Here is an 18,232-nt window from a genome sequence, read left to right as displayed (position 1 = left end):
GGGATTTTTCCACGCCCGCTTCTCGGTGTTGACTGAAAACAAGCGCCAAACGGTGCCGAGAGTAGAGCTAGAAAGGGAGGGAGCCTTCCGGCTTTGTTTTTTGGGCTTTTTGGGGTTCCAGGCGCCAGATAATTCCCATAGTGCACGAGTGGCGCTCTGCGTGGGGTACTGGAAGCCACCCTATTGCATACCCCCACATAATTCCTCATGTATGTCCTCAAGTGATAAGCAAATGTATTAATTAGGGCCGCTTACTGGACGTTATTTGGACATACCCGCTACCTGGTTGTGAACATGGTGAGCTTGTGCAAACATTACCACAGAGGATGGGGGCGACACGAGTCCATCAATGCTCCACACACACACACCTTGGTTATATTGAATGATGTAGTTGAATACTGCAAAAACACCCCACGTCTGATAGAACCTCGTGCCACTTTAAATCAGGATTTCCCCAAGCGTGGAAAACCCTCTTAAATCCAGTGGGGGTGTCCCAGAACCCTCGTTTTTCCTCCCTGTTCCCCCCACGGCTGCCTCCATTAATGATTCACAGCCTCAAATAAAGGGGATTTAAGTCGACGTCGTGTCATGTGACGGCTCTGGTGTGCTCGATGTAACCGTGCGGTGCTCGTTACAGCCCCGCTTTCCACGGAGAGACTCCTGGCTGGGTAGTTTGTGTTTATCGCGTGGGGAGGAGGAGGTGGGGGGGGTGGGGGGGGAAAAGAAAAAGAACCGAGGCGCAATCTAATAGGAGAAACGCTCCCGTTTTTTTCTGTGCGTGTGTATGTGTGTGGATGTATCACACGGGTGTCACGGACGGATATGTTTTTCCACGCGGAGAGAGCCCGAGCTTTGGGAGGATGGATTTTATTTTGAGGTATTTCCGCCGATTGTTCATTACTGTGGTGAGTTATTGCGGCGAAAGGCAGAGGTCAGTAAAGGGAGTTGAGAGTATTATTTCCAATATACCATTTAACATATAATGTGTCACATACGTGTTTTTAAAAATTAAAATGCGTGTATTTTTATTAAATGATTTGTCAGGTTAACGCTATTAATTACATTTATGCCTCCATTTGCGTGGTTATTTTCAGTGAAAGCATTTGAAAGATATGTATTTTAAAATGTCATATTTAAGATAAGGCACGGAATTGTTACATTATATTTAATTCTACAATATAACCCACCCCCCCCCAAAAAAGCTTAACCAATATTTGTGAGTAAACGCTACATCAACATGAGCTCCATAAGGAGTAAAAAAAAAAAAAAAAAGTAGGTGAACGCTGTGGGGTTGTGTCGTTCCACGGGGGGAAAACGAGGGTATAATGGAAGACGGAGTGCCACGCAGGACGGCTCGGCCGCGCTGAGGTCACGGCGCTCCTTGCGTGATTTATGGGAGCGGGGACTTGGGGAAGATGGTGCTCCACAGCTAATGACTATTCGATCCGTTTGTCGGAAAAATGCTTACCGGCCAAGAGGGAAACAACAAACAGGGTATTTGCATAAGGCTTCCTTATATTATTAAACACACAGGCAACAATATTTGACTCTAATGTGGATTTGGTGGGAAAAAATAGCATGTTTTTAAAAAAAGGAAAATGCATAAAACTCGTGCAATATTTATGTTTAAAACATACCAAATCTATAATGGATTTTATCGTTGAATTGCATTTGTACACTTTAGAAATGTGACTTGATCTGTAGCATCTGCAAAATAAAATAAACCTCTCCGCTCTCCTCCTTGCAGGAATCCAGGCCTGTAACGTCACAGAGCTCCCCTGGTAAGTCTATATTCATCTTTATTGATTTATCTTCTGATGGCTGCTTATTCCACGTTTTGAAAATAATAAGTAGCACGCCCACCAAAGGCCTGACAGAAGCAGTGTGTGACTCTTCCTTGGAGCTGCAATACTGGCAGGCCGGGAGCAATAATTCCTTCTCTTCCACTTGTCTGCGAGGTGTAATTTGTCACTATAAACGTGACGAGGAAGCCTCTTTGGAGCGCTGCCTCACTCCTTTCAAAAAGCCATTTCTGCTTGAAGCCATGTGCACATGCGATGCATATATTTATATATCTTATAACACACTTACTCTCATGGCGTTTTCCCTTCGGGTTGCTTCTCACTTCTCAGCACAATCAGCGGTTTGAACACAAAGCGGTAAATAATTATACAACCTAAAGAGCAGAGTTGGCTAAAAAAAAAAAAAAAAAAAAAATCCACACGCGTTAATTTTTGGGCCCACTCGCCCTCCCACGCGTGTTGTATTTTCTACCTTTTTAAAGAAAGGGAGCAGTGTGAATGCGTAAAGCTGAGAGGACATTTTCCTTTCATGAGAAGAAGAAAAAAAGATGACCAGGCAGAGGGATTCCCCCCCACGCGTCTCTTCTCTCCTCACTTGATAATGCAGCCACAAAATATCATCTTCTCCATCCAAGAGGCCATCAAATATAGAAAGCTGCTGTGCAAAAGCGCTGCTTTATTAATGATTCTTTCCTATACATCGTTCATTGAAGCCTTCTGTCTAACCCAACAGAGCCAATAAATAATAATAAAATAAAAGCATAGACTTCCATACTATTTGTGATTATGTGCAATTTCTCCCCCTTTCTTCCTCTCTCTCTCTCTCTCTCTCCCTCATTTGCTTGGGGGAGGAGGAGGAGAGGCAGCCACTTGATTTGAACTGCCTTTCCAGCAAGGCTCGACTTCATTTGCATAATTTTTCTTGTCTATGGTGTGACGCTGTGGTTCGGGCCAGTCCACTGGTGTCTGCACGATCACACAAGAGGGGGTCCAGTCCAGCCTTGTAGCCCCATATAGGCTGCATGCATGGCTCTATTATTGCTATATGCTATGGAGCAGTCCCTTGAAGCCAGATAAGAGTTATCTCGGTGACCTGACTGCTCACGCCTGCTTTCGCAATCTACATGTACACATCCACGTCGAGTGGGGAAGACACCAGAAGGGGTGGAAAAAAAAAAAAGCAAAGGGGCTTCTCTCTCTCTCTCCCGCTCTCTCTCTCGACTCTTCTTGTTGTGGCTGCTGCTGCATGCTGCATGCTGCATGGCGCTGCTGCAGCCCAGCCCTGCCTCTTCAACTTTCCTCTGGATTACTACTTTGATCGATTTCGTCGCTGAATGAGAAAATATTGCTCGGTGCTCTGCATTGGTCGTCAGAGGTTAAGGTAAGCAGGCCAGAAATAGGCTGCCTCGGTTCTAAATGGCCGAGTTTGTGTGTCGCGCGCGGTGATTTATCACCGTATGACTTGGATCTCGGTTCAGGAAGAGTTCACACACTCGCAGATTTCTCTTAACGTGGAGCAGAAGGCTGTGCAAAGGAGAGCCCGAGCCTGCCTTTTGTCTTATTTTTTTTGACGAATGCGCGGCTTTAACACAGCAGATATTTTTTAAGGACAAAACTTCCAGCTCTTCTCCAGCTGCAGATCCAAGACATCCTACCTTGCTTTCAGGATGGCCTCGTTGGGGATCATTTTGAACAAACTGACTTGCACGGCTGCACCAGTTCTTTTTTTGTTTTTGTTTTGCATTTTTCTCGTCAACTTCCTGAAAGTTTAGTTTCAATTTAATAGAGAAATGTGCAAAATAAATGTTTTATTTTGAAATGCTTTACTGCTCCTGCATAGACGCTTCTCATTAGGAAAAAAAACCTTGAAATATTCACAATATTATCTTTGTAGACTTGTGCAAATAATACAACTGTACTTAAAATATAAATGTTAAATAAAATAAGCAGTCAATTGAATGATTGTTCATAATGATAGCATGTTCAGATTCATATTTATATAGCCTCGCTTCATTCACAATTCGTTCTATAGAAGGAAGGCGATTCTTTTGATAATAAACAGTATTTTTCTTAGTATAAATTAATGTAAAACTTTGAAAGTTTAATGGTAATATTTGTTTTTTTTTATCTGTTTATCATTATTGTTTAAGAGTGACATTTAAATCGAGTTATTATATACTTTTTTCAGTGCCCCTAAATGCGATAATATGTGCTTTACCTTTAGTAGTAGGCCCCGGTTGGTAATATCGCCTCTCCATGTCCTTGTTACCGCTTCCGGCCGCCTTTTCAGGGCTTGGTCCAAATGAATGTTACCCCCGTATGCCACCAGGACGGTCAGCCGCGTAGGCAGCACCATTATTATGGGTCAGCACGAGAAAAGTTCACACTGTGGTCGTGAAATGCACGAATGTCCACCCGGTTTTTCAGGTTTTCCCATACCGTTTGTCTTTAAGGGGGGAAAAAAGGGAATGTGGTTGTTGGTGCTTTGCAGGCAGAGCCAGGAAAAAATGAACACTATAATCATGTTTGTGCATAAAAATGCATTGAAGTTGTTTTTGCGTGGGGTTGATGTATAATACACTTGTATTGTTGTTCTGTTGTTTTTCCCAAAATGCTGCTTTTGATTGCATGTCGTTTAGCACAGATGGTAATACAAGGTTGGCCTGCACAAGCCAGAAGGTAAACGGTAATAGTGTGCACAAGTGCTCGGCCCTATCTCGCCTATAGTGTGCAGTGTCAGGCCTGCATTGAAAAGTAAGATGGATCGCCACCATTTCTTCTGCTCACAGTGCTTCTTGTAACCCCAGGTTCACCCGAGGAGGCCATTGGCGGAGAGGCGTCACATGACCACGGGGTGCCAATGTTCTTCTACAAGGGTGTCAAGACCCTGTCACTTTCTGAAATAAATATTGGGAAACGGCGAGATGCAAAAGGCAACCTACTACGACAGCTCGGCAATTTACAGTGGCTACCCGTATCAAAGCGCAAATGGCTTCAGTTATGATGCCAATCAGGTCCAATATCCCCGCGCCTCTCATGTGGAAAGTGACTACCATCGACCCGCCTGCTCCCTGCAGTCTACTGACGGCTCCGTGCCTCTGCACAAGCCGGCGGAGATGGCGGAGAGCTGCGACGCCACCGCGGGCATCCAAGCGGCGCCGACCAAGGTGCATCATCCCGAAAGCGCTCAGGCGCCCCCTCCCTCACAGTCCCCCGCCGACACCGGCGAGAACGCGAACAACTGCACCGGGCAACCAAGCGCCAAGAGCGGCTCTCCCACCTCGGCCCCCCGCGGCAAGCAGATTTTCCCCTGGATGAAGGAGTCCCGCCAGAACACCAAACAGAAACCTGCAAATAGCGCCAGTTCAGGTACAACACACGCAACTTTCACTATGTTAGAGCTGGGGGGGCTCCAAGCCCACATCATATAATACTCCCACTGTGAACTTCCCACTTTCCCCCTGCACCTTAAATGTCACATAGAGGGAAATCTTACATGTGTCTCCGGGAAGCTCACATGGCAACAATCAACACCTTTTGAGTAGTTTTGTTAACGTCCAAATTCTAAAGGAAATTTAAAGCCCCCCAACTCAGCTCACCACCCCACCATTTGCCACCACCCCCTTGCCCTGCAGATGACCCCGTTCTACTGTAAACATGCACCGATCACATAATGTCCCCACTGAGACAACAAAGCACAGTTGTCTAAACTCGTGTTCATGTGGGGGAGTGCAACTTTATCATCAGGTAATTGGAGGTGCTTCATTAAACGGCCTCTGAAATGATAAACTGGCATTCTAATTCACGTACCACATAATCTGCGAGCATTTCACACAATTATTTCACCATAGGATGTCCTTTTTTTTTAACATTTATGAGCTATTATTTCCCACTACTACTTCTTCTTCACCCTCTTAGTCTCTGCTATGACTGGAGGTTATGTCATGCTACATTCCCTTTGCTCCATGTTTGGCTCGACAGGTAGTAAAAATTTACTACGTGCTGTTGGCCGCCTGCCACAAAAAGCGTGCCTCTATGTGCTGCATGCGGCTCTAGTCTGCAAGAAGGTGCTTATCTGTGAAAGCAGTCAAGATGCTTCACACACAATAATGAATATGTGCATCGGGAATGTGCTACTGTGTGACCATGCAGGCTGGGGAGGGGGAGCGTTGACTCTATACAAGACATGAACGGACTACTCAGTTGTATTTGATGCTTTCAGTACTTTAAATGGGGGTTTATTGACATTTGGCTTGCAATAAGACATGCGTGCAAAGTGTAATCATGACGACAGTACACCCGCGCATTCCAATGTGGAAACAAATTAGCCTTTATAAAGATACTAATGCTCAATTGTCGTGATTGTGCTTTACAGTGGTGCAGCAGTGCATCAGCGTGTTCTTAACAGTATGGACCCCTCGTGATGCTTTGGCTACACCCGTGCAAAGAACAATATATCATGGAATTTTCTTTAATGCAATCATATGCGGATGTTTTGGATCACAGGCCAAACAAATAGCAATACATGACATATTGTAAATGAACGTATTGACTGTCATTCATAACTGAGCTTTATTGTCCTTACAAAAGCTATTTTTTAATGTATTAGACGTCATTGGAGTATGCAGCGTACCTATGTTGTTTCCAGTGGGTGTATTTATCTTGAAAGGCAGGGGTGTCCAAATTGTGGCCCACGGGCCGTTTTTGGCCCAAAGCTTGTTTTTTTTTTTTTTTTTTTTTTTACAGGCCATTGGCATATTCTTGAAGAAAAAAAAGATTGCTTTACCTATAACGCAAAGAGGTGTCCAAAATGCAGCCCTGGGGCCATTTTTGGTCCGCTGCTCATTTCTTTTACTGGCACTTGGCATATTGTAAAAAATGTATCTATATAGATATTACACTAATTTGCTTTGTTACCTATAACATAAAGGGATGTCCAAAGTGCATCTCATAGGCCATTTTTGGCCTGCAGCGTGTTTTTCTGTCCCTTGGCATATTTTTAAAACAAGTGGACCGATAACACAAAGCTAAGGTGTGGGGGTTTTGTTCTTATAGCGTATCCTGCACTGACCAACACAGGTTTTAGCATCTTTAATGCACAAAATGCCCCCAGCATCCTTCAGTTTCTCTGTTGTAAGCCAACCCTCTTGTGGTTGGTTTTGTTTTCAGTCTCAGTGTCCTGCCTGTAATGGATTACTGATTGACACCCTTCTCCTCCCATCACAGTGGAGAGTTGCCCTGGAGACAAGAGTCCTCCTGGGTCAGCCGCCTCCAAAAGGGCCCGGACAGCTTACACCAGCGCCCAGCTTGTGGAGCTGGAGAAGGAGTTTCACTTTAACCGGTACCTCTGCAGGCCACGGAGGGTGGAGATGGCCAACCTGCTCAACCTTACAGAGAGACAGATCAAAATTTGGTTCCAGAACCGCAGGATGAAATACAAGAAGGATCAGAAGGGAGTTGGAATGATGCCCTCCCCTGGGGGGCAGTCTCCTAGGAGTCCAGTGGGCCCATCTTCTGGTGGAGGAGGTGGAGGATACCTCAGCTCTATGCATTCTCTCGTAAACAGTGTTCCTTATGAGTCCCAGTCGCCGACGTCCTACAACAAGAGTCATCAAAATGCATACGGCATGGCCACGTCATACCCCCCTCCTTTAAACTCCCAGAAGAGGTATCCCGACTCGGCCACGCCCGAGTATGACGCGCATGCCCTGCAGGGAAGCAACTACGGGTCTCACATGCAGGGCAGCCCCGTCTATGTTGGCGGAGGGTACATAGAACCAATGCCCAACTCTGGGGCTTCTGTTTTCGGCCTCACACACCTACCGCACCCGCCGTCCTCCAACATGGACTACAATGGAGCAATCACGATGGGCAGCAGTCAACATCACGGAGTGTGTGATCCCACACCGACGTACACAGACCTTACACCGCAATACTCTCAGGGAAGAATCCAGGAGGCGCCTAAACTGACGCATCTGTAGCGGTGTGGCGCAGTTTGTATCACTCCGCCCATTGTCTTGTAGCCACCTCCGGACCGCATCACCGCCTTTCTTTGTGTACCTCCACACAGCCTCCTTTTTTGCCTTTAGATTGCCTTTAGTTTGACGAATTGTGAAGTAGCGTATAGGATAAATAATCATTTTTCTTCTATTTTCTCAAAAAGACATTCACGTGGGCTAGAAGAGGACGTCTAGCGAGCATAGGCTTATTTAATCTATTTTTTAAATGTTTTAAAAATTCAAACAGGGTATTATGAACATATGTTATTCATTTTTTTCAATGTGAACTTATTTATCCGCATTTGAAGATCTTTTTTTCGTTTTGTTTTTGCATTTTGTTGCACTTGTAAAAGGATCCAGTTGGGATTTATGAGGGAAATGCATTTTCTTTCTAATAGGTTGCCTTTGCTTGTGTTGTTCTCTTTGGACTTTCTGATGTTATTTATTTTGTTTAGTGTTACAAAATAGTCCTCTAGTATTATTTGACACCCTTACGAGAAGCTCAGTGGGTTCAAGCCGTTTCCCCCTCCCCCCCCCCCCCCAGCCCAAACATGCATCTTTTACCATGCAAGCTCCATTTTCACCCTTCTTCTTCTTCTTCGAGGAGCTATTTTTGTTTTGTATTGTCTCACAGAATGTAAAATCAATCAATCGACGCAATAAGGGTGCAAAGAAGGACACATTTGAGCTGTTTTTTTTATTGAAGAGAAAAAACACGTTAATCCCCCTTCATATACATTCCATGCTGCTCCAATTCGAAGAAGTAAATAAAACAAATGAAATACAATCGAAGCATATTTGTTTTAATTTGGGACAAAATGTTGCATTTTATTTGATTTCTAAAAATGGAGAAAAAATAGCACAAAATGTTTCTATGTATATTTTGCAAACGCTAAAATACGTTCAAAAAAATCATTTATCATGATAAAATCCAAATGGGCATTAAAGTAGTTGTGTATACACAAATAAGCCACACTAAAATGGCCGTAAGAGACACACTCGCGCAAGCAAACACTGCATAATTTATTTCCTTCTCTTCCTGATGAGACGTAAAGAAAACTCTCGGGTGGCCTCCTTCTCCTCTCCTCTCATCTCATCAGCGTGGGCACATCCATAATAATAAAAATGTCAGGCGGCCGGAGCCTTCTGGAAGCTTCTGCAAGTATAGACAACAATCGAAATGAGAAATCGTTTGAAAACGAATGTGCTTCAAGTGGGTCAAATGTGGCCAGACAGGATACGAGCTCCAGCTATTGGCTTGTTCGTCCCATTAATGCTGCACTTTGCAAATAAAAATGTCTTCCAACGCAAAACAAATTACTACAAAAAAGTCAAATGGATGGAAATAAGTGCAGCACAAATAAAACTTTCGAATTTAACTAACAAAAATAATTCCAGCATGCCTAAAAATATAATTCGCTGTTATTGTGCATATGCTGCACAGCTGCAGGATTTTTTTTTCATTCTTAAAAAAAAAATTCAATGTGAACATGATTGATATAGCAGGGCATTAGTAGCCATGACATATGGTTAGCAGGGAAACCTGGAACAATTGAACCATGGTGTGTCAGAGCTGCGCTTTTGCATTCACGTGCATTCACAGCAATATTCGACCCACACGTGTCTGCATAGCAACATTTTAACCGCAAAAGCAGGATTTTTGCACTGGATTTCGATCCGTGGGAAAGTGGTGTTAAATCACTGTAATGTGTGTAGGTTGACTAAAAAGCCTCCACCCACTCCATTCCCTGCACACAAAGATTGGCCCCCCAAAAAAGAAAAGGCACCGTTTCCCCCACTATGGCAACTCTCTCCACACAAATGTGTACAAAAATATATCCTCGGGACACATTTCCGTTAAAGATAAGATAGATAAAAGCCAGGTGGAGACCTTTTATACTCACCCGTGGTGCGTTCAATGCCTCCCCGACAAGGAAACAACGCCTGGTTCGATTCTTATTTATCTTCTAAAACATCCCTCCAGCGACAGCTATAAGGCTCGAAGTAGGAGCAGAAAATGCTTCTAATCTGAGTGACCAGTGTTTCTCGCCGCTTCCTGGCTGCATTTGATCCGGGAGAGAGTTAGAAGCCTTAAATGTGTTGTGAGGGCACCGAGCTGTCAGACCTTTTGGCGAGTAAGATTGATCGCGCACAGGCTTCCAGCACTCTTTGTTTGGTATATAAGCAACAAACTGAGAGAGACCTATACCACGTCTTCCTCTCTCTTACTTCATTATATGTCCTATTTTTGCGTTCTTTGAATGGAAATGCTGTGCTGGAGGACGGGGGTGGGATAGTCATATATGTGGCGTTCACAGATGACTTTGGAAGGACCATAAAGCAAAATCACAGCAGGGGAGAGACGTTCAGTAATAACGCGGCCAATTATTCGTTTTTAATGTTTATTACCACCATTATGGTAATTGCTTAGCTTGAATTTACACTGGGAACACTGTACGTGGCCCCATAAACCATTCAGAATGTTGCGGTAATGCAAACAAAAATGAAAATGTGACCAATTTGAGCCGTCACACAAACTCAGCTGTGTGTTAAACGTCGTGCACAAGGCTGCAAGAGTGCTGTTGTGCATAAACAAGCAGCATGTGTGTGCATTTCTGAGATTTCAACTTCTATTCTGGTGCGTACAGTGTAATACCAACCTATTATATGTGCTTTTTTTTTATTGCTACCCATCCTAAAGGATGAATTCATCAGACATGCTGGGCTGACTGCAGAATATCACTTTTGGGGTATGTTTCATTTTCTTTTTTTTTTTGTTTGAGCTGTGAGTGTGTGTATGTGTGTGTGTGGTGGGGGGCGTTCTCGCCTGACATCCTTAAACAATACGAGAAAGAGGAGTGCACGAATCCGCGCGCCCTAAGCTTAGGGGTCCTTCCCTGTAATAGTGAGCGTCCGCCATTCTTAAAAACACACTTTTTTAGAGTGGGGGTCTCTCTCTTCTCTTAGTAGAGTGGGCGAGAGGAGGATCAAGATGTAAATAAAACTCCCACAGCTGCAGCAGAGTTTTTGGATCAATCAGGCAGTCAGTGGCTTCTTTTGATTAAAGCCCAAATTGTCATTGGGCAGAGGTAATCATGTGACAGGCAAGTCGGTCCAATTTCAACCTTGTCTCCATGAATTCAATAGTTTAATAGTAGCTCGGTCCCCACACGGCCGTAATCAGTGAAATAGGAAGGAAAAAACCCATCACAGGACGTTTTTGGAATGATTTTTTCTCCTCGTCATTGAGTTTTGTGGACAATAACGCGTGCAAACTTTCCTGGGCTCTCAGGGAGAGGAGATGAATTACGAATACGAGCGAGAGAGCGGATTTATCAATAGTCAGCCTTCGCTTGCTGAGTGCCTGACATCTTTCCCCCCTGTCGCTGATTCATTTCAAAGTTCATCAATCAAGAGCTCGACACTGATTCCTCCTCCCTTCGAGCAGACCATCCCCAGCCTCAACCCGGGCAGCCATCCGCGCCACGGCCGGCCAAGACACAGCCCGGACGGATGCAGCCCACTACCCACAGCCTCGCTGCCTCCGGAGTACCCGTGGATGCGGGAAAAGAAAGCCTCCAAGAGGAACCACCTGCCCACGTCCACCGCCACCACTTTGTCCAATGGACCTGTGTGCTTCTCCCCAAAAGGTGGGTCGGTTTTATTTCATTGTTGGATTAAAATGCGCCTCCGTTTTTAATAATGGGGTGACCAAAAAGCAGAAGAAGTTTGCGTAAAGTTTGCTGATTTATTCGTGCAGTCACAGTTTTGATGTGTGACAGTAATGAAGAGTGATGGAGTGGCGTTGCCGTGGAGGGCAGCTGCAGCATTCATTATCCAAAAAGAAGCCCACTTTTTATTATCATGGAGTGCAGCCATTTTGCTGCTCCATTATCCACAGCGTTGGATGCATGTGCAAGCCCGCTTATGTAACCGTTTTGTCCCCGTTTTCAAGGCTCGCCTGAGGTCGTGGATAGTGGAGGGGTAGTCGGTGGGAGCTCCCGCCGGCTCAGGACCGCGTACACCAACACCCAGCTGCTGGAGCTGGAGAAGGAATTCCACTTCAACAAGTATCTGTGCCGACCCAGGAGGGTGGAGATAGCCGCCCTGCTGGACCTGACCGAGCGGCAGGTCAAAGTGTGGTTCCAGAACCGACGCATGAAGCACAAACGCCAGACGCAGAGCAAGGAGAACCACAACGGGGACGTGCACGGCAAGGGCCCCGGCGGGGAGGAGGACGGCATGCACAGCGAGGACGAGGACGAGGGCCCGCAGTACGAGCAGAGCGGGGCCCTGCTGGAGAGAGACACCTTCTCCTTTCACAACAACAATCTGGCTTCCACGCAGCAGGTCCACAATAGCAGCTATGCCCCTGCACCGCTCAACAGCAATGAGAAAAATCTAAAACATTTCCCCAACCCGTCACCCACTGTTCCAGGCTGCGTGTCAACAATGGGGCCCGGCTCGGCATCTGGGCCGGACAATGGCGAAAGTCCCCCGGCCCTGGATGTTTCTATACACGATTTCCAACCTTTCTCATCGGATTCCTGCCTTCAGCTCTCCGATGCTGCCTCGCCGAGCTTGTCGGAATCTTTGGACAGTCCCGTGGACATTTCTGTAGATACTTTCTATTTCTTCTCGGAGTCTCTAACCACAATCGACCTGCAGAATCTCAACTATTAACACCAATCACCACTTCTCACATTTTATTTGTATATTCCACACTCATAATTTCTTGACGGTAAGACTGGCATTAAATCACAAATAAGGGGATTGTAATTACCATAAAAACTGCTTTTTTTGGAGTGAAAATTATTATGTGTGTATGTGACAAATTCAACAATATTCGGCCTGTAATGGAAACTGGTCATTTTTATTTTTGTATAGCTTCCAATGTCTTGGATATTTTTGTTAGAATACAATTAACTTGCTACAACTTTTTGTGTTTGGCGTCTTTTTCAATTGATGCACGGAATATTATTGATTTATTATTTCAGAGAATACGCGGGATAATACAAACAGATGCAAATTGCACAACAGGTTGGTAATGAATATAAATAGACTAGCACGCACTGATGTGTGAAGACACTTTAATATTATTGTAGTGCTTTTATTTGGGTGAAATATCATTTATAAAGCAAGTGTTGCATTTTCATTGAATATCTGAAAAATAGCAGGTCCTATAATTCATGCAAAATCCAATTCTAGACGTTTGAGTATTTTTAACGTTAAATGTGGTTTTTATTTTTCACCATTATGGAGTGAAAGCATGACCTGGCTCTTGACACGGTGCATGCTGCAGGCAAACAGCCGAGCCATGTTTGCCTTCAGGAGCTCATAAATCACCCCGATGGCATGAATGAGACGGACATTAAGGGAGCCCAATTGTGGCTTAATGTTCACAAATACAAGCCCACTTACATTTTCGTACGGGACTCCCCTTATATCTCAGCTTAAAGGGGGCCGAGTCTCTACACGCGCGAGGCAATGATTCATTTTTATAGCTTGTTTAAACAGGCAGCCTATGCGCGGTGTGGTGTGAGCTGCATGCCTGTGCAGGCTGCTCACTTCCCGTGTGGAGCCCAAATGCAAAACAGAGGGGGTTATTTTATGAGACGTTCACAACGTGATCTCTAAATGAATGCCTCGCGTTATTACGCAATGTTGTATTCGAGTATATTATTCCACAAATGTTGCTTTTTTCGTGGGATTTTGCAGGATTGTTGGCTCAAGCAGTGAGAGGAACTATTGGGGTTCAATATGATGATTATGAATAGCTTTGCTCCATTGCTTTGCACTTGAGTTGACTTATGGGAATCGTTAAACAGCCCACTTCGGTTCAATATGGAGCTTTTGTGTGTCAAATCAACAACAACCACCAGTTGCACCAATCGATACGATAATCTAAAAGCTATACACGGCGACATCGTGGGGCTAAACAGCAACTGGAGTGTTTGTGCGATCCTTTTGTGGCCGTGTGTGTTGAAATAAGGGGGGTAGAATGGCAAAAACATGGCGGGGGGAGCCCTGCAGTGCCTATAGTCGCGTCCATAACCAAATCATTCCGAGACAACGCGCCTTTTCTGTGCACATGTGTTCCACACAAAGAGCACAGAGAGCTCCGTGGCCTGCTGGTGCAGGGCTGCCACGGCTGTCCACGGACAAGGCAGGATCCACTGCGCCCACGCATGCACTCTGCTGCAGATGGGATGTCAGGGAAGGAGATTGGGGGAAGGGACGCTGTAGCGTTTACTCTGCTATAGAAGTTAACATCGATTTCCATCCCCTTTCATATACACACCCACTGGCCACTTACATCAGATAAATGAATCCAGTGCATTCGTTTTAACAACATGTTTGTTATTACACCGTGTGCAGTGCACTGCACACCTTTTTGTTAATTATAATCGGTTAATATCTCATGTTGCTATAGTGGGTATTACAATATCAACTCCCTTGAAGGAAAGCACTTGGTATTTATTAATATATGTAATCTTATGTATTTCAGAAAAAGCCATTGCATTGTCGCTGCAATACCACATCTGACCACTAATGGCGCCCATCCTTCCTCTCAATGCCCCGCCTTCTTCCTCTTTTCTCCCCCCTCCCCTCTCCAGTAAAGAGGTTGCCCTCTAGCCTGCTCCCACTCACTCCCACTCTCTCCACCGTGCACAATCTATTCCACCATTTATTTCTTCCCCCAGCAGCTTTATTTGATGAACTTTTTAACAGGATAATCAGCCCACGGGCTACGCGGCACATAAGGAGCACCATGTTACCACATCATTTGATCACTGCATAATGAACACATACAGCACGTGAGTTAAGTCACAGTTGAACCCTGAGAGAAAAGGGGAAATGAATAGCACATCCTTGTCATTAGACGCACGGAAATAAGGTAAATGTGACCCTAATGAAAAGAACTTCTATGTTATCATCTTCTTTTGGTTGTCAGTGGAGTGAAACATTTGCCCTCTGTGCCCCCACTGTGACAATATTTGCTGAGCAAATCCCTTGCAGTGTTGAAGTGAAACATTAGGCATGGGGCACTGATAGCCTCTGGCACTCATGCACTCACATCCTATGTCATCTATAAGACATTATATCATATAATGCACCTCCAAAAGTATCTACCTGGGGTCAAAGTGCGTGGTCATCCTCCCCTTGTGTCCTCGAGAGAATCCGGAGCGACGTTTCCCACGTGGGGGCTCCCCAGTCTCCGTGCGTGCGATGCGACCCCGGCCGCTGGCCGCATCCGTCTGCCAGCCAGCTCATTGTTTGCTCGGCCAATGCACGAGTGCATGGCGCGTCACCTTGATCGACGAGCGCCTGGAATTTAAATAGCCACTCAAACAGCAATCTGTCACCGGCTGAGGGAATAGTGCCTCACTGGCTGACCTGGAGTCATGTGACCACACCCGTTCATTGATACCGGTCAGCACACACCCTCTCCACCCCCTCCTCCTTCTCCTGATATCAGCGTATAGGTAAATGTTGGTCACTCGGGGTAAGAGAGGCAGAGATCAGAGGTGCTCCATTATGCCACAATGAGCACTTTCTTAGATTACTCAGTCATGAGCAGTGAAGGTGGGTCGTGTTCTGTGAGAGCTTTCCATCCGGATCACGGGATTACAACTTTCCAGTCGTGCGCCGTGACTGTGAACAACTGCAGCGCGGATGACCGCTTCATGGCGAGCCGGGCTTCGCCAGACGACACCCCCCACCACAACTCCTACTCTGGGCTGTCTTACGGCGCACACCCATCCTGCAGCTCCAGCTACGGAGCGCAAACTTTCTGCGCCTCCTACAACCATTACGCACTGAACCAGGAAGTGGACACCGCTGCAGGGTTCGCACAATGCGGCCCACTCGTGTACTCGGGTAACCTGTCCACCTCCATGGTGGCGCAGCATCGCCAAGGTTACAATACCACGGCCCCACTGGGTCAGCTGCAGTATGCCCACCCTGCCTATGGAGGCGGCCATGAGCAAGCCACCCCTTTCCCCGGGTGCTCGAACCCTCTGTCTCCGCTGCATGCATCTCACCTGGAGGGATGCTGCTCTCCTCTGTCGGAGGGAGCCTCTTCTGCACAGACCTTCGACTGGATGAAAGTTAAGAGGAATCCCCCTAAAACAGGTGGGTGTCAAGTGATGCATTCGAGGTGCTTTGTAGGTGGGGAGACGTTTTAAATTTGGACTGACAGTGACATTGCATGGTATGTTGTGAGGACATCTACACAGCGATCCAATCCAAGACTGAATTCTTAGTTTTTATTGATGTTGTCAGCGATACATTCACGCAGTTTGCAGTGCATCATCCTGAGAAGTGTTTCCAATATTTTGGCATTGATGACAGGGGGCAAATATTAGAAACACCTCCGCAGTGCATGCCTACACCAGTGCAAAATCCCCAAAAGAGCAAGGCATCTCATGGTTTTACCTATTTGCCAAATTTCACATGACTTCCATGCAAAACTGAATTGAAAAAGAGTCAAATTTTAGTGATGTCACATTGGGCAGATACATGTTATGGACTTTCCTCTCAAACTAAGTTCTTATGCTGCACCTTCAGGGCGGTCAGGAGAGTACGGATATGGAAGTCAGCCCAACACGGTCCGGACCAACTTCACCACCAAGCAGCTGACCGAGTTGGAGAAGGAGTTCCACTTCAACAAGTATCTGACCCGGGCGCGACGCGTGGAGATTGCCGCCACGCTGCAGCTTAATGAGACTCAGGTGAAAATCTGGTTCCAGAACCGGCGAATGAAGCAGAAGAAGCGGGAGAAGGAAGGGCTACTCCCGGTCAAGGCCGTGCCCTCTGACCCCGGAGAGAGCCTTCAAGAGAAAATGGACGATGCGGTGTCAGAGAAGTCAGTTTCAGCTCCTTGTACTCCCTCTCCTCCTTCCTCCACCGTGTCCTCCAATGGGGCTGACACTTACTGCTCCAATTAGGGAGTTCTTGAACCAAACTCCTGCATAGTTATGGACATTTTGGAGGCGCTCGTGCACTATTTGGACAATTTAGACACTGGGTTCTAGATGTCTTTTATATTGTGTAATGCAGGGGTGTCCAAAGTACGGTCCGATGTGCAGTTTCCGCCTGCAGCTTGTTTTTTATTCGCACAAATCAATTCATTATGAATGAGATACGTCGGTAGGTATTACACTAATGTGCTATCTCAGCATATATTTTGACTTATGTTGGATTGGTGTTAGCATCTTTAATGAACAAAATGTGTCAAAGGCCACCCGCATCTTTAAATTTTTCTGTGTATGGCCCTCAGTGGAAAAAGTTTGGACACCCCTTGTGTAATGTGTTCAAAAAGTAACACTAATACTTTGACTTGATCAGTATACCTCAAATGTGCCAAAGTTGTACACACATTGTATGAATGACTTGTGTAGGAGTTGCATGGTGCGGTCACGTGTTGGCGGGATGCTGAGTTTTATCAGTTGGACCTACATGACGTGTTACAGGCTTCTATTCGTTTGCATACCTCAATCGTTTACGGGTCAGTTATGCGGATTATTAAAGTGAAATTACCTCTGAAGAAGTTTTGCATTGTGTTGTTAATGGGAAGTGAGATTTGAACTCTATGAGAGGTTACACCCTTCATCAGATGCATGCAGCCCTGCATGCCTCCATCCCTGGGGTGTAGATAATATGAAAAAACATGGCTGTCATTGATGATGACAACCTTATTGAGCCCCTATTGAGGAAAGGTGGAGGGAGTGTTGGGAAGACAAAAAATAAACAGTATTGATCCAAACATGGAGGTTAGGGTATCGACAAGGATGCAGCCTCACTGGTCCTGTCAGTGTCTGCTCATCAGTGGCCAAAGTTGCGTTGAAGTGTCATCATCCACGCCTTGAGGACCAGTGAAAAGTTGCAGAGGTGCACCACCTCATCTTATTATTTAATATGATGTAATCCCTGATTTACTATACAAGCCATTTAATATCGTCCACTTTTAATTGATTTATTTTTCTCTTTTTTGAAGCTCACGGTGCATCCTGCCATCTCATTTTAAAGCGGGGAGGGGGCGGAGGGCGGCGGGAGAGGGGGCATTTTCCTGACTGTTTAAATTCCTGGTGTGCAGCATGCGAGTCCATCCTCCCGTAAAAGGGCAAAAAGCGCCCGAAGACGCATGATTAATTAGCGTGCTGCACCTCTACCTGGGCCGGACCTGCTGAGGCTGCAGCATGCAGCAGCACGGGGGAGTGTAAGTTATGCACCATTTTTAAATTTGAAAGCATTTTTTTCCAAGTGTTGTCATCCCTCTCAACCTGAATGAAAGGCAGTGTTTTATGCATGAAAATTCGTTTTTTATTGTTACTGCTAAATTTCTGTTATTATCATTGAAAACAAGCTTGTTATCATATTCCGGTTTTGTCCTGGATATACTATTTTGGAAGGTGTAAAGAAATGTAG

The 18,232-nt window shown here is 45.5% G+C and overlaps 3 protein-coding genes across 7 annotated transcripts; all 3 read left to right on the top strand.

Moving 5' to 3' along the window:
• Positions 1-705: 705 nt before the first annotated feature.
• Positions 706-9,599, top strand: hoxa3a (homeobox A3a). Of its 5 annotated transcripts, none has more exons than XM_054762877.1 (4): positions 706-877; positions 1,748-1,781; positions 4,610-5,171; positions 7,029-9,599. In XM_054762877.1, the coding sequence occupies exons 3-4, from the start codon at positions 4,727-4,729 to the stop codon at positions 7,781-7,783; spliced, it is 1,200 nt and encodes a 399-aa protein (XP_054618852.1). In that variant the 5' UTR covers positions 706-877; positions 1,748-1,781; positions 4,610-4,726; the 3' UTR covers positions 7,784-9,599. The 5 variants fall into 5 exon arrangements, with proteins under 5 accessions (XP_054618852.1, XP_054618850.1, XP_054618849.1 ...); XM_054762875.1 differs by having other exon boundaries at positions 706-905; XM_054762874.1 differs by having other exon boundaries at positions 706-931.
• A 162-nt stretch (positions 9,600-9,761) lies between these two features.
• LOC129172809 (homeobox protein Hox-A2a-like) lies at positions 9,762-12,701 on the top strand. Its single transcript, XM_054762880.1, has 2 exons — positions 9,762-11,451; positions 11,757-12,701. Exons 1-2 carry the CDS (start codon positions 11,103-11,105, stop codon positions 12,482-12,484), a joined length of 1,077 nt encoding a protein of 358 aa, XP_054618855.1. The 5' UTR covers positions 9,762-11,102; the 3' UTR covers positions 12,485-12,701.
• Positions 12,702-15,333: 2,632 nt separating this feature from the next.
• On the top strand, positions 15,334-16,820 carry hoxa1a (homeobox A1a). Its single transcript, XM_054763953.1, has 2 exons — positions 15,334-15,937; positions 16,373-16,820. The coding sequence occupies exons 1-2, from the start codon at positions 15,349-15,351 to the stop codon at positions 16,750-16,752; spliced, it is 969 nt and encodes a 322-aa protein (XP_054619928.1). The 5' UTR covers positions 15,334-15,348; the 3' UTR covers positions 16,753-16,820.
• Positions 16,821-18,232: the final 1,412 nt, after the last annotated feature.

Source organism: Dunckerocampus dactyliophorus, chromosome 20, assembly GCF_027744805.1.
Source record: "Dunckerocampus dactyliophorus isolate RoL2022-P2 chromosome 20, RoL_Ddac_1.1, whole genome shotgun sequence".
NCBI classification, from domain to species: Eukaryota; Metazoa; Chordata; class Actinopteri; order Syngnathiformes; family Syngnathidae; genus Dunckerocampus; species Dunckerocampus dactyliophorus.
Note: the sequence above shows the minus strand (reverse complement) of the source record. Positions and strands in the feature narration are given on the sequence as shown.

Coding starts and splice junctions, on each gene's coding strand:
- LOC129172809 (XM_054762880.1), top strand. CDS start 11,103: ATGAATTACGAATACGAGCGAGAGAGCGGATTTATCAATAGTCAGCCT. Junction 11,452..11,756: donor TGTGTGCTTCTCCCCAAAAG/GTGGGTCGGTTT, acceptor CCCGTTTTCAAG/GCTCGCCTGAGGTCGTGGAT.
- hoxa1a (XM_054763953.1), top strand. CDS start 15,349: ATGAGCACTTTCTTAGATTACTCAGTCATGAGCAGTGAAGGTGGGTCG. Junction 15,938..16,372: donor GAGGAATCCCCCTAAAACAG/GTGGGTGTCAAG, acceptor CTGCACCTTCAG/GGCGGTCAGGAGAGTACGGA.
- hoxa3a (XM_054762877.1), top strand. CDS start 4,727: ATGCAAAAGGCAACCTACTACGACAGCTCGGCAATTTACAGTGGCTAC. Junction 5,172..7,028: donor TGCAAATAGCGCCAGTTCAG/GTACAACACACG, acceptor CTCCCATCACAG/TGGAGAGTTGCCCTGGAGAC.